Source organism: Pygocentrus nattereri, chromosome 23 (assembly GCF_015220715.1).
Source record: "Pygocentrus nattereri isolate fPygNat1 chromosome 23, fPygNat1.pri, whole genome shotgun sequence".
Classification (NCBI taxonomy): Eukaryota; Metazoa; Chordata; class Actinopteri; order Characiformes; family Serrasalmidae; genus Pygocentrus; species Pygocentrus nattereri.
The window spans coordinates 15,556,994-15,580,654 of NC_051233.1; the positions used below are offsets into that span (position 1 = coordinate 15,556,994).

At 39.0% G+C, this 23,661-nt stretch overlaps 1 protein-coding gene across 16 annotated transcripts in view; it reads right to left on the reverse strand.

The window, feature by feature from the left end:
- mast4 (microtubule associated serine/threonine kinase family member 4) overlaps window positions 1-23,661 on the reverse strand; it is a 170,951-nt gene that overhangs the window by 14,741 nt on the left and 132,549 nt on the right. For 8 of the 16 annotated variants that reach the window (XR_005129511.1, XM_017714121.2, XM_037533500.1 and 5 more), the window contains 17 exons: window positions 21,512-21,581; window positions 20,938-20,958; window positions 19,181-19,259; window positions 15,846-16,000; window positions 15,632-15,707; window positions 14,867-15,076; window positions 14,515-14,616; window positions 14,100-14,232; window positions 12,095-12,162; window positions 11,698-11,789; window positions 10,931-11,139; window positions 8,785-8,923; window positions 8,503-8,635; window positions 7,078-7,243; window positions 4,903-5,004; window positions 1,344-1,469; window positions 210-322 (listed from right to left, as the gene is read on the reverse strand). Coding sequence is in view for 15 of the 16 variants with exons in the window: in XM_017714121.2 (XP_017569610.1) it covers window positions 210-322; window positions 1,344-1,469; window positions 4,903-5,004; window positions 7,078-7,243; window positions 8,503-8,635; window positions 8,785-8,923; window positions 10,931-11,139; window positions 11,698-11,789; window positions 12,095-12,162; window positions 14,100-14,232; window positions 14,515-14,616; window positions 14,867-15,076; window positions 15,632-15,707; window positions 15,846-16,000; window positions 19,181-19,259; window positions 20,938-20,958; window positions 21,512-21,581 (1,994 nt within the window). In the remaining variant the exon portion in view is untranslated. The remainder of the gene's footprint in view (window positions 1-209; window positions 323-1,343; window positions 1,470-4,902; window positions 5,005-7,077; window positions 7,244-8,502; window positions 8,636-8,784; window positions 8,924-10,930; window positions 11,140-11,697; window positions 11,790-12,094; window positions 12,163-14,099; window positions 14,233-14,514; window positions 14,617-14,866; window positions 15,077-15,631; window positions 15,708-15,845; window positions 16,001-19,180; window positions 19,260-20,937; window positions 20,959-21,511; window positions 21,582-23,661) is intronic. The other 8 variants (XM_017714122.2, XM_037533501.1, XM_037533497.1 and 5 more) reach the window with 5 other exon arrangements.

Consider the following 23,661-nt stretch of genomic DNA (forward strand, 5'->3'; position numbering starts at 1 on the left):
AAGGCTGTACACATGGTAGCTTTTCATGGCCAATGCATGAAAAGGAGCTGTGCTCAATGCCAAAAACTAATGCTACAGTGGGTCAGGGGAAGAGGATTATTGCTTCAGCATTATGTGCATTACGCTGGCATGCAAGAGCTTTTGAAGTTTATCAACTAGTGTGCATGCGTTCGTGTGTGTGGAGTGTTGTTGAAGGGTAGGAAGCTCACTTTGGAGAATCTGTGTGAAGAAGATGAAAACTGGCGCAGCTCAACATTGAAGTCTTCATCATTTGTGTCATCCTCTTCCTCAGTTTCCAGGTGATGGTATCTTTCAGATCGAGCTAAATGCAAATCAAAATACCAACATGAACTTCTATGCCCATTCACTGATATACACATACATTTATCTTTCAAAGGATTACTCCTTTGTATGTTTGGAACGAGTAAAAGTATTGTAGCATAAGCATGTGCTAAAGCTACAATTTTAGTTTTTAGAGTAATTTTAGAGTTTTATTGGAAGTCTTAAGACATAAAGGCTTGGGTTCCTGGACTGGCATTAAGCAGTCCTGGACTACATATTTCCTTCCATTCAAAAAGCTGTGTGGTTTAGGACTAGTCTTAATCCTTGTCTAAGAAAACAACCCAAAGACACCTTAAAGAAGCTCATCAAAACAGTGCATTGGATCAGTATTGGCTGATACTCAAGGTTTTAATTCCAGGACCAGAAAAGTAAAGTATATATAATAGTATATATCTAGTTGTATTATTAGCTATTAAAATGTTACCTTTTTGCATCAGTCAATAGCTCTACAATTACCGAAAATTAGAGCGGTGTTAGTAAGCCTAAAAATGTTAAACCATTTGGTGGGCCCCAAGGCAAAGCTGAACTATTGTCTTTATGTAATAAAACTAAGATACGTTATCCATGATTTTGATATTAACAATGGGTGCACAATGTATAGGGGTCTTCTATATCATTATCTGATGAAATATGAAATTTTAAATGTTATTATTGGTCCAGTTTGTGTACAGTAAGCATGTGATGCTGTTTTAAACATTGTTATAGACTATTCGGTTATCTAGGCTGCAAAATCTGTTCATGACTAGAGACACACCAAAAACCTTCACAAATCCAGTTTTACTACATTTACTTATGGCTACTGTTCAGAACTCTACTTTTCTGCTCTACTTTTGATTCATGTAGGAAGCAGCAGTCTGACACTTTTTGGCTCTCAGCCCTGCTCTGCAAGCATGACTCAGAAACACCCCCCCCCCCCCCCCCCCCCAAACACACACACACACACACACACACACACACACACACACACACACACACACACACACACACACACAAGTACTGACTGTCAAAGTAGCTGGTGTCGTCCTCAGACTCCAACTGGGGGATAAATTCAGCTTTCTGCCTGAGCAGACTATTCCAATCAAGACTGTTGAAGAATTGGTGGTGCTTGACCTCGTAGGCTCCTCCTGCTGATATGTACACACAGGCACATACAAACAGTCAACTTCAACTAGAAGTTCACAAAGATAGAATGGACATTTTAGAACCTGTAAATCAAAAATCAGAAATACTTAAACCCTGCTACATAACATTGACATAAATCATGTCATGGCAACCCAGGATATGACAACTGGCATTACATATTTATGGCATTATTGTGAAGTAAAGTTCAAGGTTATGCAGCAATGTTCAAGTAAAGTCAAAATCAAGTAAAGGAAAAAGTTCATATAAAAATGCTTTTGTACTGAAGTGTTACTGACCCATGAGGTAGTGATAAAAGGGGATAAATTAAATAAATAAATAAATTAAATTAAAATTGCATTAATTAAAAAATTTCTAAACAACTCAGCTGCTGAAAACTTAGTCAAAGTGATTTGATGCAAAATGGTGCATTGTACAGAAACTTAGACTCTCTTTACAATGATGGTGGTAGTAACCGGGGCTTGTGAGGTCTATGATGCAAATATAACCATCTTATTTGTTATTCAAAACAACCAGTGAACCTACATGTGCCTACTGAGATTTTATATGTAATACTGATAATGGTAAAAAAGTAGTAAATCTGAACAAATACAATTTCTTTGGGTACTATCCATCCATCCATCCATTTTCTAAGCCGCTTCTCCGTCAGGGTCGCGGGGGGATGCTGGAGCCCAGCAGTCTTCGGGCGGAAGGCAGGATACACCCTGGACAAGTCGCCAGTCCATCGCAGGGCAGACAGACAGACACAGACAGTCACTCACACCTAGGGGCAATTTAGCATGTCCAATTGGCCTGACTGCATGTCTTTGGACTGTGGGAGGAAACCGGAGAACCCGGAGGAAACCCACGCAGACACGGGGAGAACATGCAAACTCCACACAGAGGACCCAGGCCCTCCTCGCTGTGAGGCGACAGCGCTACCCACCACGCCACCGTGCCACCCTCTTTGAGTACTATTTTGCTGTAAAACAACATTTCTCTCCCCCTTTAAAATACATTATCACTAGATGGTGTCATTAGGTAATGTATTTGTAGCCATTCTATCTGTTAACTTCTTGGGAACAATTGTGATTAGGCAAGTTTCTCTAGAATTGCTTATTTCACATCATCACTTTGAATGACTTTTTACATCTTAATGACAGGATTCTGCAAAAATGTTTAAAAATCAGTGGTACTCTCCTTTAAAAATCAGGTTATACTCAGCACTTACTCATTACTATATGCATGTTCAAACCATGCAGAGATGAGAGAGAGCTATAATATTCTTTCACAGACATGGTTTTGACATATGCTGGAAACTCAGCAGTGAAAAGTAGATGCTTCCTCAGGAGAGCATAGTCCAGAGTTATGTGTTTTTTGTTCACTGCCAGCCAACGCTGCTACCATAGTTCTAAATTATGCAATGCAATTTCCTGCAGGTGACCTTTCAGGAAGATTGGAGGTCCAGCTGAATGGCACTGGTTCTGATGAATGCGTCCCTCCAAGTGATATTTTAATCTACGGGAGGGAAAGATTTTTGTTTGAGAAAGGAGGTTGTTCTCTATTGCCTGTGGAGCCTGATATGCAAAGGTACACTGCGCCTGTTGACAATCATGGAAGACGCTGAGACAGTTTCACTGTGCTTAAAAAGTAGTTTTCATAGAAAAGTAAATACCCCCTTCAGTTAGACCAGTTCATCTTCTTGGAAAAAAAGTCAGCTGTAACACTAAAAACACCTCTCTGTTTCTACACTCTGTCCATTTTCATCAGCTCCACTTAACATAAAAGGTGCACTTTGTACATCTACAATTATAGACTGTAGTCAATCTGTTGCTCTGCATACTCCGTAAGCCCCCCTTTTACCCTATTCTTTAATGGCCAGGACCCCCACAGAGCATGTGGTGGATCTGGGTGGTGGATTATTCTCAGCACTGCTGTGACACTGTCATGTTGGGGGCATGTTAGTGTATGTTGTGAGCATATGAGTGGATCTGATGGAGCAGTGCTGCTGGAGTTTTTAAACTCTACTCTCTGTCCAATTTATTAGACACACCTACCTTGTTTGTCCACCTTGTAGATGTAAAGTCAGAGAAACAGCTCATATCTTACTGCACAGTTTGTGTTAGTCATCCACTAGTCTTTCATGAGTAGTCACAAGACATGGCCAAAAGGATTTTTTTGGTTAGTGGACTATTCTCAGACCAAAGTATTCAGAGCAACAGATGGAACTACAGTCTGTAATTGTAGAACTACTAGGTGCACCTATATTGAGTGGAGCTGATGAAATGGACAATGAATGTAGAAACAAGGAGGTGGTTTTAATTATGAGACTGATCAGTGTATATCGTAACTGCAATTACAAAGATTATAATTTTCAAATCATGAGCATGAGCTGCCATTTTAGTTATAGCCTACATTATGAAGTGTTGCCCTGTTTTTTTTCTAAAAAAACAAGAAAGCAATTTGTTTAAAACAGCTGCCAGAGAAGATCTGTTGCAAGTGACAACTGTAAAATTATTTCAGAATTAGTTATTACTGATTTAATCAGAGTAATTATTTGTGACGCTGTGACATAAAGAGAATAAACTCTCCAAATGTTTTGTTTTGTTAGAACAAATCTTCTTTACACATAAAACAATTCAGAAATTAACAGAAAAGAGTAGAAATAGCTGAAGTAGACACTTTTTTGGACTGGCCTTAAAATGGACAATGACGACAACATTTTATTGTTACCTTGATAAAATCTGCTATCATAATCAACAATATGCTTCTCTGAGCATAATGTAAATTACATTAGTACTTCAGGAACACTGACCAACTGCCTGTTTCATTACAAAGGGGTCCATCACATTTAGGCCTATTTAGTTTTTGCAGTTTTTGGGGACATTTTTCAAGCATCAACATGAGTATTTTGTATGAGTAAATTCTGGAAGCGCCACCTCTTCTATATCTATACCATTTAAGATCATGAGTTTTAGAGGTTTACTTGAGTTCAACAAATGTGACGATTACGAACATACAATTAAATCAGTCTGTAAAGTACTATGTAATATAAATATAAACATTTTATCAGATAAATGTTATCAGTTATCTGAATTTTAGTGTGAGTGACTGTCTGTGTCTGTCTGTCTGCCCTGCGATGGACTGGCGACCTGTCCAGGGTATATCCTGGGATAGGCTCCAGCACCCCCCGCGACCCTGACAGAGAAGCGGCTTAGAAAATGGATGGATGGATGAATTTTAGTCCCTAAAATTGATAAGGGTATTGGCCACAAAATTCTGACATTGACCAGTTACGATAAACTTGATGCACCCAACACCAATAGCATGTTACCATTACAAAGATCATTGCAGCCCTATCTGAGAGGTGAAAAATTAATTGTAAACAGTATTAGTGTTTCTGCTGATCAGCATTCAAGAGCAGGTGTGAGAACGTTGTACCAGTGCCCAGCCGCTCCAGAGGGTTCTGTCTGAGCAACAATGTGATGAGCTCCTGAGCGTCAGCTGGTGGAGCATCCTCTCCCTCAGGCCAGTTTATCTCGTCTTGAAAGAAACAAAAGCAAACATGTACATCATCACCATCCAGACATTACAAGTCCTACAAAGCCCTAGCATTTACTCAACAGCAAACACTGTTGGCAACACACTAGAGGTGAAAACGCTGACAGGACAAGATATGAGAGTGGTTCGGCCATTGAGCTTTCGTTGAACTAACAAGATCTATTACCTATCTGTCAAATTACACAAAAAAATTTGCAGGACTCTTTCGCACATGAAATCAAACAATGGTATGCTCATCCTGTATTGGCTTGAATCACAATATCTAGTGTGCATAAGCAGGCATGCGTAAACATCAGAATGACTCATGTAATTTGCATCTGCTTAGGGGATGTGCCCAGGGCTCTAAATAGAAGATGCCTTGTTTACATTGATCCAGGACCAGCAGAGAGAATGCTTGACTAAAAGGCCATAGGTGGAGATAGATGAGAGTCTGCATTTTATTTGGGCCTCAATTGTCTCCACTGCAGCATGGGTCGCACATTTTAATCAAATTTGGGGGCATGAATATGCATCCATGCCCGGGGCAATGGCAAATAGCACAGCCTTTTCCTGGCACCTTAATTAACACTCAGTCCCTTGGTAACCCTATGATGGAGAGCAAACCAAATGTGTCCTGTCGCTTCATTAATTTTCAGAGATGCATTGCCTCATACTCATTTAGCGAAAGAGGACCTACAGTCTGAAGGAGTCAGTGTCAACATTTTTTAAATGTTGTAGTTTGTTGAGACAGAATCTCTAGATGAATTAGAATTCTGAATGTCAACTAGATTTAATCATAAAATGAGAGCTTTGCATAAAAAATACAAGACTTTAACATAATAATCTAGGTTAGAAAAATGTTTCAAATGTCAACTCTTCAAAAACTGTAATAACTGCTACTCAGCAGTCAATTAAGGACAGAGCACCTCCAATTTGCAGTAACAGTTAACCAAACTAAAAAGCAAGCTCAATATGTGGTTGACATATAGACACAACATTGCAGAAAAAGACATACATTGGGTTATCCAACATAACTATAAGTGATATAAGGTAGGAGATCTAATACACGTTGCTGAGAGCATTCTAAGCAGCTGCATTACTGCCAAGTTTGAGAATTGCACTACCACCGACCACAAGACCCTCCAGCGAATAGTGAGGACTGCTGAAAAGATAATCAGGATCTCTCTCCCCTCCATCATGGACATTTACACCACATGCTGCATTAGAAAAGCCACAAGCATTGTGACTGAGAAACACATGCCTCACACAAACGGTTCTCTCGTCTGCCATCTGGAAGAAGGTAATGCAGCGCTTGGGTCCTCACATCCACACTGGGCAACAGTTTTAGATTCCTTAACTCCCATGGACCCATACACACATATATGCATAACACCCATCGACATCCAGTGCACACATAAAATTACAGGACTAACTTACTCCCCGCTTCTTACAGTTACAAATTATGGAACACTGTAAAAAACATAAATTACTGCATTTTACTGAAACATTTTGACATGACTGCAAATCTGAATACTTGCATTTTTGCACATTTTATTTCCACAACAATATCTGATGAAATATCTTTACATTTTGGTGAATGCTATGCTCATATTTGCTAGGCTATCTGCTAAGCTACTAATATGTCATAGTATGTTACATCCTCCTTTGCACAACTCCACATGCTCTCAGTACCATGTACTGCCAGTGTTCTGTTTTGTATTTACTGTAAGTCTTTCGTATTTATTGTACTATACTGTCTACAGTGTGTAAATCATATTGTCTTGCACTTGTGTTGCACCAAAGTCGTGGAGGAATGTTGTTTTGTTTCACTGTGTACTTGTATATAGCTGAAATGACAAAGCCTGACTTGACTTTCAGCTAAAAGAGTCTCTTTGGTATAGAACTCATGGCTAGACGAGAGAGAGAGAGAGAGAGAGAGAGAGGGAGAGGGAGAGGGAGAGGGAGAGGGAGAGAGAGAGAGAGAGAGAGAGAGAGAGAGAGAGAGAGAGAGAGAGAGAGAGAGAGAGAGAGAGAGAGAGAGAGAGAGAGAGAGAGAGAGAGAATAATGCCACTGACCACTAATGACTTGGCCAAAGAGCTCCTCCGGTGTGTCTCCAAAGAATGGTACACATCCTACAAGGAACTCATATAGGATGATCCCCATAGCCCACCAGTCAACTGGCTTCCCATAGCCCTGTCTCAGGATCACCTCTGGAGCGATGTACTCAGGAGTGCCACACACCTACAACAGATAAGCTCATGACTCAACTTACAAACATTCTAAAAACTGTAAGATGTCACTGTGTCTTGAATTAAAAGCTTGATTCTGAATGTAGGGAAAAGGTGTCCCATAATTGATTACAAATATAAATTTTTACTACACACAAATACACACATTTAATTGAATCTTAGTCAATGTTTATTAGCATGAATGTTTATTAAATGTTCTTAATATTGTTGTTGCTGTTTCACAAAAATAGTGTGTAATAAATACTTGAGTCTTCAATTGCATCAATTAAACTTACATTTAGTAGAACTACATGGTACGCTTACTGTGACGGTAGTGGCATATTTGCTAAACACAAGTAAAGTGCAAAAATGTGGGTGAAATGCAATAGAGGGCAGTTAATTGCGTTCTGAGAATAATTCTTTAATAATTAAGGCACTCACAGGGCCACCACAGAGCAGGTATTATCTGGGAGTTCGTGTGTTGCACTGCTACATGTGGACCTTCTCTCACAAGGTAGACAAACAAGGTAAGTGTGTAACAGAGTGATCAGTACACAGTGTGCACAGTGTTTAAAAACTCCAGCAGCACTGCTGTATCAGATCCACTCACACCAGCACAATACTCAATAACATGCCATCACCATGTCTGTCTGCACTGCTGAGAATGATCCACCACGCAAATAATACCTGTTGGTCCCTTGAAGGTTTTGACCTTTGAAGAACAGGATAAAACAGAGCAGGCATAGAAGCAAATGGACTACAGTCTGTAATTGTAGAAGTATAAAGTGCAAATACACGATAATTAGAGCTGATCAAAGAGTGTATATACATGAGTAGTAGAATGCAATATACCAGTTCATCCAGTTTACTGGTTGATTTTTTTTTTTTTTTTTTTTTTAGGATATTAGTTTTGGCATTATACTAAGCCAGCTGTTTCAGGTTATTGCCAGCCTTTATCTCATTCGTGTTAGAAATCAATATTGACATCTGTCCATGTATGATTAATTTATGTTTTTACTATTTTATATCGTTGTTATACAGTGGGTTCTAAAAATCCAAGAACAGAGAGCACATTAGAAAAAGCTCGTCATTTAATAAAATGTTTATTACACTTTTGATTATCAGCAAAACAAATTTGAATTAAAAGTAGAAACTTTACATTTTTACATTTAACATTAGCAGTAAAATAATTCAAAAACAACTAACTTTTGCATAAGACTGTAGTAGAATATCATATAGACCAATAAATCTTCCCAACTTCTGTAACATTACCTGTTTATCTAAGAACTCTCTGGCATCCTTCTCTATGTGGCCCTCATATAGGTTAGTGGTCATATTCATCAAGCCCACCTTTGACAAGCCAAAGTCAGTCAACTTGATGTGTCCCATTGACGTTACCAGCAAACTGTAAATGTATAAAGACAAGTGTATATAAAAACCATAAACAAAGAGGCTACACATACACATGAACTAAGATGACTATGTTTGTGATCTTGCAGTCCCTTGCAATGAATAACACAATTGAAAGGGCAGCAGATGATGTGGGAAGCTTACTTGTCTGGTTTTAGATCTCGATGAACAATGCCATAATTGTGCAAGTACTCCAGGGCAAGAACTGTCTCAGCAAAGTACATTCTGGCCATGTCCACAGGGAGAGGACCCATGTTCTTCAGCAAAGTGGCACAGTCACCACCTGTTGAAACAGAGTCTTTACTTTCAGATATTTACTTTGTACTGTTAATCAGCTTAGGTCTTTTTAAGGGATGTATGATCATATAAGTCATATTCAAAATGTGTTCTCTGTAGAGGATTTTCACTTAGGCAACATGTCTGCACACTGTAATACATAATTACTGTTAATTTGCTGAATTTAACATACTGGGGAGAAAACGGGAAAAAAACAAAAGGTCTGTGCAAAAGGTATGGCACATTTTATTTTACTAGTTAATTTGTTCATACTTCACTCTCCCTCTGTGTGTCTATACATACATGTTTGATTTAGCTATGCCATTACTATGTAAAATGAATCAATCAATAGGGGTGGGTGGAAAAAATCGATTCTTAGACGCATCGTGACATGGATGTAGACGATTCTGAATTTTCCCAGATGCGGACGTGGACGACTGTCAAAATTTTAATTGATAATGTAATGTTGACGTAACGTGAAATGCGGAACTTTGTGCCGAAGTGGAGCACCTGGACAGTCTGTGGTGTGCACATGTTGCAACCCCAATGTTAATAAGAATCATTTTGTCCTTTCAACAAAAATCAATCCACCTTGGGAGCCACAACATTTTAAATATAATATAATACAAAAATATATAATATAAAAAAAAAATATATAATACAAACAGAAATGCAGACTTCCCTTGCCCTGCTTTAAGCTGTAGCTCAGCTGTAACCACTTGCATCACCAGCTGGAAACTTTTCCACAAAAGTAGAACAGTTTCTTGTAAAATGTCTCCTAATGTTCTACTTTTAACTAGGCTGAAGTCAGTTTCTCGTTTTCCAGCTTCTCATTCATGTTCCACCTTAAATTGTGCGAAATTAAATTAAAGAGTTGCCAGAATGTAACTGCTGCACCATTTAAGGTGGAAAGCGACAATTCAGCGAGCAGCTGGAAAAAAAGAAATTGACTTCAGTTTCATGTGTTTTTTTTTTAGTGTTTGACAGTTTCTCTGTGCAGATTAAAGCTGGAGTGCTTATAAATGCAAATAAGTCTATTTGTCTCCAAATTATGGATGTTCATCTTAAATCTTTCTCTTCGCCTTTTCATTAGTTACTAGCTACGTGAACTAGCTCTTAATAAGCTACATTAATTCCAGCTTTTAAGATTTAGACATTTATTTTTGAAACTGTATTTGAATCAGCAGAGCTTTATTTTACTGCAAATGAGGATTATTTTATTTTTACCTAGAAATCTACCTCTGATGTGGAGCCACACCAGGCCATTAAAAAGAGCTGCAGGGTGCTGACCCCTGAGCTAGCGTATGGAAGCACTTTGGCTTTTGTGGAGCATATTACATGTTTCCACCCATTTTCTGCCCGGTTGTAGTTGCTGCTAACCACAGGACCATTGATCAAGTGATGTCAAAGCTTACACGCAACTAGAAAAGCATGAAGCAAACTACCAACTGTATTGCAACTTTTATTGCCAAAGATGTGCATTCGGACTCAGTCGTTGAGAACCAGGGCTTTCGTGCTATGTTGCACACTTCGGAGCTGAGATACAGCATCCCATCTTGAAGATATTTTACTGATAGAGTGACACCCCCCCCCACACCCACCACACCCCCCCCCAAAACTTCCAAGTTGTCACACAGTGAGGAAAAGAAATCCTGTATAAAAAAAAGAAAAAAGAAAAAAAGATGCATCAAGATGCATCGATAATCAATTTATATTCACAATAAGGCAAACAGGTGAAAGGATCAGGGGTAGGAATCTCTAGGCACCTCACGATTTGATTACGTTTCAGAGGGCATCCTGAAACAATCAAATCATGAGGTGCCTAGAGATTCCTACCCCTGATCTTTTCACCTGTTTGCCTTATGCTCACTGCTTTTAATAAAGGGATAGTGTTTAATAAAGGTAACATTAGTGGTTACTGGTATTAGTACAAACCACAATACGTTTTTATGTAACGGTTAATTGTTTTCAGCCTAGTTCTTTTACCATAAAGAGCCTATGGTATACATCTTACCCTCAACATACTCCATGACCATGCAGAGGTGTCTGCGTGTCTCGAAAGAGCAGTACATGCTGACCACAAACGGGTTCTCAGCGAAGGTCAGAATGTCCCTCTCCACAAAAGCCTGCTGGATCTGGTTCCTTAGCATCAGATTCTGCTTGTTAATCTTCTTCATGGCAAAGCGCTGCTTGGTCTCTTTGTGCCGTACCAGATACACAGCTCTGGAAGCAAAAAATACAAGCCAATTCTTAATACATGTGTAATATCAAACCAAAACTGCTCAAATAATGGATCCAATAACAAACAATTCTTCATAATTGAGATGCACAGTAGTAACAATTGTCACAGTTTTCAAAGAAAATACATTCCATCCTCATTTGTTTCTCTATGTTTCTCTACAACAGAGGATTTCACATGAAACAATTCTGAATGACTGTTTATATCCTAAGCATTGCACTATGGAGAAATTTAGAAAAACTGTTGAAATTCTCCTTTTAAATAGCAAAAAAACTAAACCAAGAGAATCCTGGGTAACTCCACTTCAGGTTTTAAAGTATTTACATTACTTAAGACAGTGAGTTTAAATCATTTATTTCAGTAAAGAAGTGTTTAATATTATAGGATTTAAATTACTAATTAAAATACATTTATAATAGCTAACACCATTGTACAATAAGTATCGGCCACAACCACTTGGGCCCTGCTAACAATATCTTTAATAGGCTAAGTAATGAGTAGATATGAGGCAATTACTCATGTAAAGTGTTACAACGTATTACCCGTAAGCGCCATTGCTGATGAGTTTGATCATTTCAAAGTCCACCTCACAGGGTTTGCGGCGGGATCTTACTGCTGCACTCAGGCTCTGGGACTGAAAGAGAAATGTGAAAATTGTTATGAAGCCAGAAAGAAGTGACAAACTGAGCACACTACTTTTCAAAGTGCTTCTATCTTCAGAGGTCAAATCTGATTTGCTTTTGCATTTTGTATTGTGGAAATTTAACATGACATGGGAAAACAGTTGCATCTAACTAATCGAAACTGTGATTTGCTGACAAGGAACAAGAATCTACCAGGTAAGGAAAAATAAAGATTTTATTAGCATTTACAGGCTATGTATTTATGTACATGTTCATTAAATATATCTTTACAAGTAAAATGCTCAAAACTACTCACACTCACAGAATCATCGGTCTCTGGGGTTTCTGCAATTCCACTATCATAGCTGGTTAACTGGGCTATTTCTGCAAAATGGAAAAATAGTAGTCAGGTCTTGAGCTGAGCCAGCTTTTAAGAAAAGAACATTAAATCTCATTAAACTCCCCCTAAAGAAAGTGAGACAAGAAAGTGAGACTAAAAAGAGAGTGATGTATGAGCAAGTTACTAAACACATACTTTGTTCCGACCTTATACATGGAGCAAAGCAGCCTAAAACAAAGGACTACATCACTTTTTCCACACAATGCACTCAAGGAGCTGACTCCTGTGGTTCCTAAATGAGTTAAATGGAGTGGAAACCAGAGGAAAGGAACTTAACACATGTCATGACACACTTCCGCAGGGAAATTGTACTGCCAAACAAAACCCAGCAAGCTGGCTATCAGCAAGTCTGGCCCCAAAGTCAACCTGTGAACAGCAGGAGGTAATGATCCAGAGGGTCGTTTTGCTGTCCCTAAAGAGACCTGAGTGCGCTGAATTGACTTCAGAACAGCTGTCCATCTCCACATTCAGCCATCGCAGGCATCGAGCTGGTAGACCACTGAGCTTTAGTGAGCCTTGGAGGGCTTTGAAAGCAACACTGTTTTGGCAGAAGAAGCTGAGGAACTTCCAGGTTTACTGTGGAAGGGATGGGGAGTGTGGGAGTTGCATTCAGTTCTAATTACTGCTAATGACAGTCTTGGATGCAAAATTATAGGTTCATTATAGGGGGTCTATCTCACAGACTGAGAACCCACCCTGTGGATTTGAAGCTTGAAGAAGCCATTTCCTAAAGTAATGAGGATCTCGAAATCTTTAGCATAAATTAGAGCTGACACTAGGCTTAAAATTTTGGTTGGAATTAAGGGGAAATAACAGCATATTCTTAATGATAGTACATGTTAAATACCTTAGTGACAATGTTAATGTACCTAGTAGCAATGGCAGCAGTCATCAGATGAATAAATAACATATAAAAGTCACATTATCAGCTACTCAAAATTAAGTTTAACTTCCACTTTAATTAAGATTAATGAAGCTATTACTTAATAAATAAGTGTATGGAATATACTCTACATACACTATATTTCCAAAAGTATTCACTCACCTATCCAAATTATTGAATTCAAATGTTCCAATCACTTTCATGGCCACAGGTGAATAAAACCAAGAACCTAGGCCTGCATGACTGCTTCTACAAACATTTCTGAAAGAATGGGATGGTCTCAGGAGCTCAGTGAATCCCAGTATAGTATTGTGATAGGATGCCACCTGAGGTGGTAGGCCACATAAAATTACAGAGCAAGGTCAGCAGATGCTGAGGTGCATAGTGCGCAGAGGTCGCCAACATTCCATAGAGTCAATTGCTACAGACCTCCAAACTTCATGTGGCCTTCAGATTAGCTCAAGAACAGTGTGTAGAGAGCTTCATGGAATGGGTTTATATGGCCAAGCAGCTGCATCCAAGCCTTACATCACCAAGCACAATGCAGTGTCACTGGACTCTGAGCAGTGGAAATGTGTTCTCTGAATCATGCTTCTCTGTCTGGCAGTACTTCTCTACCAACACTCTTAACGCAAAAACTGCATCTGTGGTACTCTTTCTGGGCATGAAACAAAACTGCTGCTCACTGATCTGAACCTCTCGCCTTAGCCTTGCTTCAACAACTCTTTCCCATACCTTCATGGTGTGGCTCATCAACTTCATACCACTGTAGTTACTGCAGCTCTGCACATCACCCTTGTTCTTAAAAATGGGGACCAGTACACTACTTCTCCACTCATCAATTGAGTGATTTCCATTAGGTTTTTTATTGGGGAATTAATTAAAAAAATTTTTTTTTAGGGACCCAAAACTGACATTGCTAAGCAAATTTCTTTTTAACAGTGTACATGCATTTGCAAGTTGAATAATGCAAGATGTCTTTTTTATTGTAATAATTTCATATTTCTCTACATCCTTCTGGACATAAGAACATCTTACCTTCCAAAGGGTCTCGTGTCAGACCAAGCTGGCTGATGATATAGCGTGGAATGTCAGTCTTTATGCCCTGCCCTTCTTTGGCATGACCCTCTGCAGCCTCAAGCAGATGATAGAATTCTTCTGGGTCAAATTCCTGTGGGCACATGTAACATTTCACTTTTAGTCAAGTTGGTCCTTTCCTCACACATGACAAGAGTGCATAATAAGCATAACAGCAGTGTTGATTGTGACTAATATGACAAATTTTCAAAGAGTTTGACCATAGGAGCCAGTATCCCAGACTAGTATTAGCCTAAATTTCAGTGGCAAGGGTAAACCACCCCAGACATGATTTTAAGATTAGGCATAGCATATGGGTCTGTGTAACTGGTCTTAGAAGTTAGGAACTCCTGTTGAATTGAAGAAATACACTTACCAGACATTCCAAGAGTCGTGCTGGTCTGGCAATGACGATGAGGATCTTTTTCACCAGTTCCTTAATGAAGGTCACTTCAACACTCTCTGATCGCTCAGTAGACTAAGCAGTAATACAATTAGCCATGAGTAATTTAACCTTTAATTCAATAATTTAACAATTTAACCATTTAACATTTACATCAAAAATCGGAAGCTAGGTCAACTTCTTGGCTATACTAATAAAGGTAGGTTTTGCTGGAAAGGCCTGTTTCTTAGTAATAACAACTACAGACTATGGATATTTCTAAACAGGCCTAAGAAAATGTAGTAGAAAAAAAAAGACACTAGAAAGACACCGAAATGCTCCGCACCTCTTGGAAAAGCCTTTCTAGTTTGTCGGTGAGCTCGCAGAAGTAGCGGGAGGTGATGAGGCCAAGGCGAGATTTCTCTAGGCAGTCACGGGCCAGCTCAATGATTTGGTGATGGGCGAAGCTGAGCACTCCATCAGCCAGTGGCAGCACATTCTCTGGGGAGCTGCTGCGGATGATCTCTTGGATGCGCTCTTCCATCTGAGCTGTGGCCTGGAGAATGTGCCAGAACACTCAGAACCCAATGTCGCAATGCTCAGTTCCAGCTTTAAAATCTCTTGTGTCTTCAGAGCAGAGAGTTTGTAAAACTTGAGAAGTTTTGAATACAAATTATACAAATGAGGGCAACTTCTTCACCTGGGCTGAACAATAAATTGTTTATTAATCATCGTCTTGATACTGTAATCAATAATTAATAATGGCATTGATGCACTATATTTCCAAAGGTTTGTACACAACTGCTTATCAAAATTTTGCACCAACACTCTAGAGAACGAAGTTCCACTCCTCCACAGCCCAGCACTGGGGGGATTTATATGCCTCTTGCTGACTCTTGGCATTGGATATGCCAATTTTAGGCTCATGTGCAGCTGTGTCTGGATATTTTTGGGCATATAGTGCAAGACTCAACGTAACTATTCAGTTAAAGTAATGCATCAAGAGCTCACCAGTGTTTTATTATATTTTATCGCATTTAAAATATGTGGCACTATAATGCACTAACAGCAATATGGAATTTTGACCATTTCATTCAGCCTTATTGCTTACCTTAGGAAACCTTTCTTTGTACACATGATTCATCATTATAATCTCATGGTCACAGCATGATGGAGATCTTCCAGGACTGAAAGACACCACATTAACACCATCATTATCACCTTAGATCCACTTATTTAAACATAGACAAATCAACTGAAAGAATAGCACACATTGCAAACATTCTTTGTAAGTTGTGCCAGTTATCCACAGCCTGTTGCCATACCTGAGACTGCGTGAGCGCGGACGCATGGGCGCGGCCCTGCGACGTTCATCCCCAGCAATACTCTCGGTGCAGAAGTGCTTGGATAGGAAGTGGAGCTCATCTGGCGTGGGCTGGAAGGGCAGCTGATGGAGCTTCTCCTGTGATGAACAGGACGACTGGAAATGACACGTGAAATACATAGAAAAAAGAAAAGAAAAAGAGAAGAAGCTGACGGATGTGTCATGTCACCCCAGCATCATGCAGGCATGCAGGTGGTAGGCATACACACAAACAGCACAAGGATTCCCTTTAGGACTGAATGATGAAAAACATTCCATCTCTATACAACAAATTTGCCAGTGTTAAATCAACACATCAAGTGTTAAAATTAGCACTTCATTAGTGTGTATATGTGTCCACATTAATTTGAGATAAATTTATTCTTTATTTTTCTACTTTTGGATATTTAAATCTGCACTGTGCAGGCTATTAGTGTATATGGACCATTCTACTAAATTAGTTCCAACTGTGGTCCCACAGTAAAAAATAATAAAATTTCTCATTATTCAGAACTTACATTTAAGGATTATGTTATGACCTATTTAAACAGTAATAGGCTCTCTATATATTTGAAATCGTTTATAGGTTATTTTATTATTATTATTATTATTATTATAATACTTGTATTTATTATTACTTCACAATTGTTATTTCTCATTGCTAGATCCCAAGTATACATGTCCCAAAATCTAAAAATCAGTGTGTAACAATTTAACAATGTAACAATGTAAGAATTGCAATTAAGCGTTTTTGAATTATGTAAATTAACAAAAAGCATTAATATGGCAAGTGATTCCAAACAGAATGGCTTTGTAAAGACTGCAGAGTTGGCACTAAGCAAATGTCAGCTTAACACCATTATGGTTGGAATAATATAAAATCTAAAAAGCATTTAAGTTGTTAGGGTAAGATTATAACAAAAAGACTAGGATTGAACTGAAGAAATAAAAACAATTTAAGAGAAACTAGCAAAACCATAAGCATACTGTTAAGTTCTACCCCCAGCGCTACATTATGGCTGATTTCAACCTTCACCTTCAAATTTAGCCAGCTCCTTACAAGAGTGCAACGATTACAAACCAAAACACAATTTTTGGTTTATTAACACGCTTGACATAAAAACAACTCTAGAATCAACTTCAAAAAGATTTGTTTAAATTGTAAACATGCAAAGATGCAGTATTTGGAAATGGAAGCTTGAATTACTTGATTAGGTACTTATTTGGACAAGCCATCTTTAAAATTACACATTTTAGTCCATAATGAACCCCAATAGTCATAACTTTACATTTCAAAATCATATCTGAAAAGCACTGTGTATTCAAAGAGCTTAGTCAATAGCTAACTGGATGCACTGCAGCTTTCTCATCCCTCTACAATCAGTTCTGCATAGTTTAAACATCATTAACTTGTGCACAATGACCTCTCTTCCCTTAAATGCCTTGGCTAAAGGGCATCTGTGCCAAGTGCTCTAGCACACCATTTGTCAGGCCTATCCCCCTACACTCAACACCAATTGGCTGGCATGCCGGCACCAGATTGTGTGCCATTTCCTTCCCAGGTGGGCGGGCGATGAAACCTTGTCAGTAAACACAACCACAGCCAGTGAGCGAGTGAGTGAGTGAGCGGGTAGTCTGGCGCCAATTCATGGACATATTTACCAGCAAACAAATCTGGCGGTGCTGAGAACAGTATTAGTCAGAGGGGGGAGACAGTCATAGCAGCATCTGTTATTCATGGCAGACAGCACTCGTTTACTTGTGAAGTTCTGTGTGAGGAGGGGATAAGTATAGAGATGGAGTGCCAATATATCTTAAAGAAATACTCCAGCATATTTCAAACTAATCTGCGTTATACTGTCATTACCATGGACAATAACTTCATTAAGGTTTCCTATACTTACAAAAGAACCAGAAACCAACTGACAAGAATCATAGTAATACCAGAAGTCAATATGTAGTTGCTGAATTCCCTGAATAAATATTTAAAATGTGACTACATAAATTAAAATCTACAATTTTTACACTCTAACGATAAAGATGTTAGGGGAAGACAGATGTGAGAGTGTCTTAAAGTTTGATTTAAAGCTTTGAAAATTTTGGAGATTTGACCTCTCTAGAAGAAATGTTTAATAGCAGTTAACATGCAGAAGAACAATTTGTAATGTTTGCTGTGCTTTGGATCCCGTCCTCAAGCTGATGAATCTGATGATTGTGAGCAGACTGAAAGAGCATTCAAAGAGAACTCAGTCAAAAAATTATCCACTACTGTCGTCATATCTTCAATATGTTAATTTTGCAACTGAGATTTAAACATTGTGCCAAACCTTCTTTTTGAACCAGTGTGTGTGATGCTAATATGTGAAGACATACGATGCTGTAAAAAAAAATCGGGCGAAATGCGACCAGATACCTCTGGCTTTTAAATTATTTCATTTTTGACAAGGTGACTCACAGCAGTGCACGAACACTATATTTTAGCATCATTTTCCACCCTGATTCAGCATCACAATTTCTTTTCATTTTAACAAAAAGTAAAAAAAATAAATAAATAAAAAATCATACACAGTGCAGCTTTAATTGGGGGCGGGGACAGTTACAATTACTGTCGCTGTCCCTAAGATTTTCAGACCACCATGTACTAATCATGTGGAAACTGGGTAAACACCACAACGCTAGTAATGTATTACCACATTTTTTTTCTTCAAAAAAAGCTAATTATCCAGATTTACAGCTAGATTTACAAATACTTTTGACCGAAGAATTCACGAAAAGGCTCTGCAAAATGTGTTTCACATAAATGTTTCTTCACAGAATTCAGCATCTCCACATTGGTTTCTATTAAAAGTGCACAATGTGTTTTCTGCACAGGAAAAGTGTTGACATTTTTGTCTGTGGGAAACTTATACGCTATAGATATAGCAGATTATGTTGAAAAATGATGGCACATTCCTTCAAAGACTCAAACACATGAAGCAGTGTAGCCTGGATAACACGCACAATGTAGCACACTCTATACAGTGCTAGTTGGTGTCAATTGTATCCAGTGCAGACTGGATACAATGTTGCACAGAAATTCTAACACAAGATACTATAAAGTCCTCTTTATAGTATTAAGACAGGTGATGGTGGTTGGAATTTGAAATAGCCTAAACAAATATAATCCTAATAAATTGACAAGAAATGGAAGAATTGATGTGAAAAGCATCACATATGTAAAACTTTTAAAAAAAACATTAGGTACATGTGAAATCCCTCACAGGTTCACTCTTGAGCATTAACACAGAAGCTACGTACAGAAACCGTGGAACTAGGTGTGTTGGTTCCATATCCAGAGGAGGGGAGAGATGCCAGGGACCACCGACGGCCATCAGTCCTATATAAAAAACACACAGGCACTGCTGTAATGGCTAACATCCTAATGGTGACTATGTGAACAGAACCTGGGGACGTAACAAACATCACGGAGCGTGAATCAGATTGTGACCAGGTTCAAAACAATGGGGAAGTAGGATACCAGATACAAGGGAAATGTTGAATGACTCATTGATTTTCAAAGAGAGAGGAGATGAAAGCTGGTTACAAAGCAGTCTGGCGGCAGAGCATAGTTGTTTATACAGAATGGTGCTGGGTGAGCCATTTCCTGCAGACCCCTTTCGCCAGCCAATTTATTGTGAGGAATCAATGATAATAATAACAGAAACAAAGACTGGGAGGAGTATTTCATGGGTAGAGTGGAAAGACTGTAAATGGCCAAAAAATGTCAGTGAGGGGGCTGCGAAAATAGATCTTTGCTGAGAATTAGTTTATGCAAAAACTTCACTCTTAGAAATAAAGGTGCCAAAAGCATTCTTTAGGGCAATGCCATACAAAAAACACATTTGGTTCCCTAAAGAACCCTTTAGTAGCTGGTTCTTTAAAGGAATACTCCAGCACTTCTCAATGTAATCTCTATCTGCCTCATCTGCACTGTACACTGGATACAGAAAATAATTTACAATTTATACAAGTACAGAGAAACCCACTGACTCAAAATACTAACCACTAAGTAAAGGGAAAAGAAATGTCTAAATTATTGTCCATGGACTTTCTGCAAGAAAGTCTTTATACTGGTTATTGTGCTTAGGAATGTTTCAGTTTGACTGACAAATGTGAAAACTCTGGGCATTTACAGTCATATGCAAAAATTTGAATGCCACCTGCCAAATGATTTGTTGATGATTTTGTAAGTGCAAAAACACATCCTTTACAGGGACTTTAACATGCTGGAAAAAAAATAAACATAGAATTAAAGTTACATCACTTTTGTACGTGCCACATTTTTTGTTTCATTTTTCCCCCCAATATGGTGAATAAAGCAAATAAACAAGTACATTAATATGTGCTTATGTGTGTTCTCCTTAAATTATGTGTTATTTTCACTTGAACACGTTTTTTACTTGAAAATGAACAAAAACCATTTGACCATGGGTGCCCAAACTTTTGCTTACAACTGTACTGCCATTAACACTGCACAAAACCTACATGTGGCACAATAGCCTAGCCAAAAAATACTTTTGGATTATGTCAGACAGCCTTAAACAACAATTTTGCTGACAAAAACATTGTTCATATATGGCTGCTTAAAACTTTTTATTTGACATAAGGAGTCGTGGAAATGTAGCACTCATGATCAATGACAGACATGAAGTTCAAATTAACCAAACAGAAGCTGACGTTCAGCACAGCTCTGTACTCTGTACCCTCTGCAGTTAAGGCGGATCTCTTCCTCCAACACAAAACAGTAAGGGGAGGCACTTTATTTTATTTAGTGAAAATCTGACATGGACTTGTCTGGCAATAGTTTAGTCTTTCTGAGTTTTTACTAATGAAATGCCAGCATGTACTAGCTAACAGAAACCTGCAAGGGACCACAGGCTACAGATACAGAAGACAGATATGTTGAAAAACACTGTATCTCCTTTATTTTCTAAGTACACATATGGCAAACTCATGCAGACATATGTCAAGAAGATCAGGGGGACAACAGATATGATGGGCTTCATTTGAATTACCTGTCTGCTCTGTAGCCATGGCTGAGGAATTATAAATAGCAAGAAAGGAATAAAAATACTTTAAGCAATTTGTGACAACAAAGGACAGTCTCCCCCCCCCCCCCCCCCCCCCGCCCAACAGCCAACTGAGTTTGATGAGCAATTTGGTTGCTTTCCTCCACTGCTGAAGCGACAGCTTAAAAACATAACTTCTGAACTATGATATTTATATTCAGCCCTGTTTCCAGTTGTAGAATGCCTGTCAGCTCTGGAGACGTTCAAAAGCACCTGACAAGATCTTGCCAGACGCATCAAACAACGTGGCAGATCATGTTTCTTGCATAAAAGGATCCGCTGTTTACTTGTATAATTTACACTCCTTGATGTCAGTCCAGAATAAGAAACTGAATATCAATGATCATCCAGTATATGACTATCTATAAATGACACTGTAGTACTGGCCAACAGTTAACTTGTCTCTAGTCTTTTTTTCTCACAAATATTATGAGGCTTTTATTATGAGGCACACCCAGTAGAACTAGCTAAATTGACAAAGCAGGTTAATCTTGAGTGAATATGGAAAAGTGTTGATTACCTGCGAGCGAAGGAAAAATGGGCTGAGGCACTGGGGGAGAAGTTTCTGGGGCTGTCTTGGGGACTGGTGCCTAGAGGAGATAGAATCAAATCAAATCAAATCAAATTTATTACAACGGAGGTTGTCACAAAGCAGCTTCACAGAATTCCAGAAAAGACAAAGTTTTAACAAGAATGTAAAAACCCCACGGCAGGCAAGCCAGGGGCAACAGTGGCAAGGAAAATTTAAAAAAAAGAAACCTTGGGAGGAACCAGGCTCACCGGGGGGACCCATCATCCTCTGGTCAAACTACCTACAAGTGATTATACTACTAATATTAATAGCAGTAGTATTAGTTTTATTCTGTCTGTCTGTACATAAAACAGGGGATGTAAACATTTACAAAGTGTGGCTAATGACTCCGGCAGATCTGACTATGACAGCTTAACTAAAAGGAGAGAACCAGAAGGACACACAGACACGAGAGCACTCTGAAACAGTTTGGCATCCCTCCGCTCCACCGCCAACAAACCTGAGTGACCGCTTGCGAGCAGCGGGACGACAGCACCAGCGTGTGTCTCTGTGTCCATGGACCCCTGGATCTGCTGCCTTTATTTAAGGGGGAACATTACCTACCAAAAGCTAAACTGAACAAGTGAGTTTTCAGCCTAGTTTTAAAGATTGAGACTGTGTCTGAGTCCCAAACATTTTCTGGAAGATCATTCCAGAGTTTGGGGGCTTTATAAGAAAAAGCTCTTCCCCCAACTGCAGCCTTATGAATTCTAGGAACTATAAATAAGCCAGCACTCTGGGATCTGAGTAGTCATGATGACTCGTAATGGGAAATAAGGTCTTGTAGGTACTCAGGAGCGAGCCCATGTAGGGCTTTATACGTCAATAAAAGAACTTTATAATTAATATGGAATTTAACAGGCAGCCAATGAAGTGATGATAGCACTGGACAGATATGAGCAAATTTTCTAGTTTTAGTGAGGACCCTGGCTGCGGCGTTTTGGACTAGTTGAAGTTTGCCTAAATTCCTGCTCATACATCCCGACAGTAGTGAAGAGATGAAGAAGAACAGAAGAGATGACTTTTCAAACACAAGATCAATCCAGGGTTCAGCAGCATAAATTAAAACATGCTTTGACCAGGCACCACTTGCATTTCTTCTAACAATTCCACCTCCACTGATGCTTTACAGCAGTGGTTCTGGTCCTAGTGTACCACTGTGCACGAATGCACATTTTAGAGCTTCCTCTGCTCCCAACTTACCTGATGTAACTAATAAACTAATGAACAAGCCATTCCTGAGGTCAACAGAGTGTGTTGGGAACAGAAAAAAACATGCAGGGCAGTGGTACTTTAGGACCAGGATTGAGAATCACCGTTCTACAGGACGCAAAGTTAGACACTGTCTATTGTTTGATGCCACTGGCCACATTTGATACTTTTCCCTTTTGACAAACCAGTAGACCAGTTGAATTTTCACACATTCACAAATATCCACCATTAGTAACAAAAGCACTATTTTTCACCCCTTTGTGCAAGAACCAGAGCCCATTTAGTCAGACATGGAGCTAAGATTCTGGCACAAGTTGGAAAGTGTTACCACCAAAATGACTTCTTTTTATATCTCTGAACATTTTATTGTAGCTTGTCGAGATTATTAGTGATTATTAAAATATGGCTTTACCATGAATAGCACAGGGATGTGTGAAGGCACAGTTTTAGAAACGGGCAAACAGTCTATAAAAGACCCAAAATTGAAAGAAAATGACTATGGTAAAGCCTTTCAGGGCTTCAACACAGAAGGCTGCCTTTTTTTCGAGACAGAGCTGGTTTGACCTTCTCCTGCTCAAGTGCCTGAAGCCTCTGTATCCACACTCTAGTTTCTACAGTACCACAGAGGCCTCCAAATCTTCCCTCCTTCCATATGGGCACCATCCACTTATTAGCAAGCCCCGCTGTTTCTGGGGTTTGCTTCTGGCAATGAAGACCAATCAGAGAGAAATGGTGCAACTGTGTGTTTGTGTAGGTCCCAAATGAGAGCGATTGGGACCAGTGCACATGAAAACAGCCCTCTGACCAACATTAATTACAGATAATTAACTCCACTGGATAAGAGAGCAGGTTAAGAGTTAATTAAACAAAGGCACAATGGTACCCCC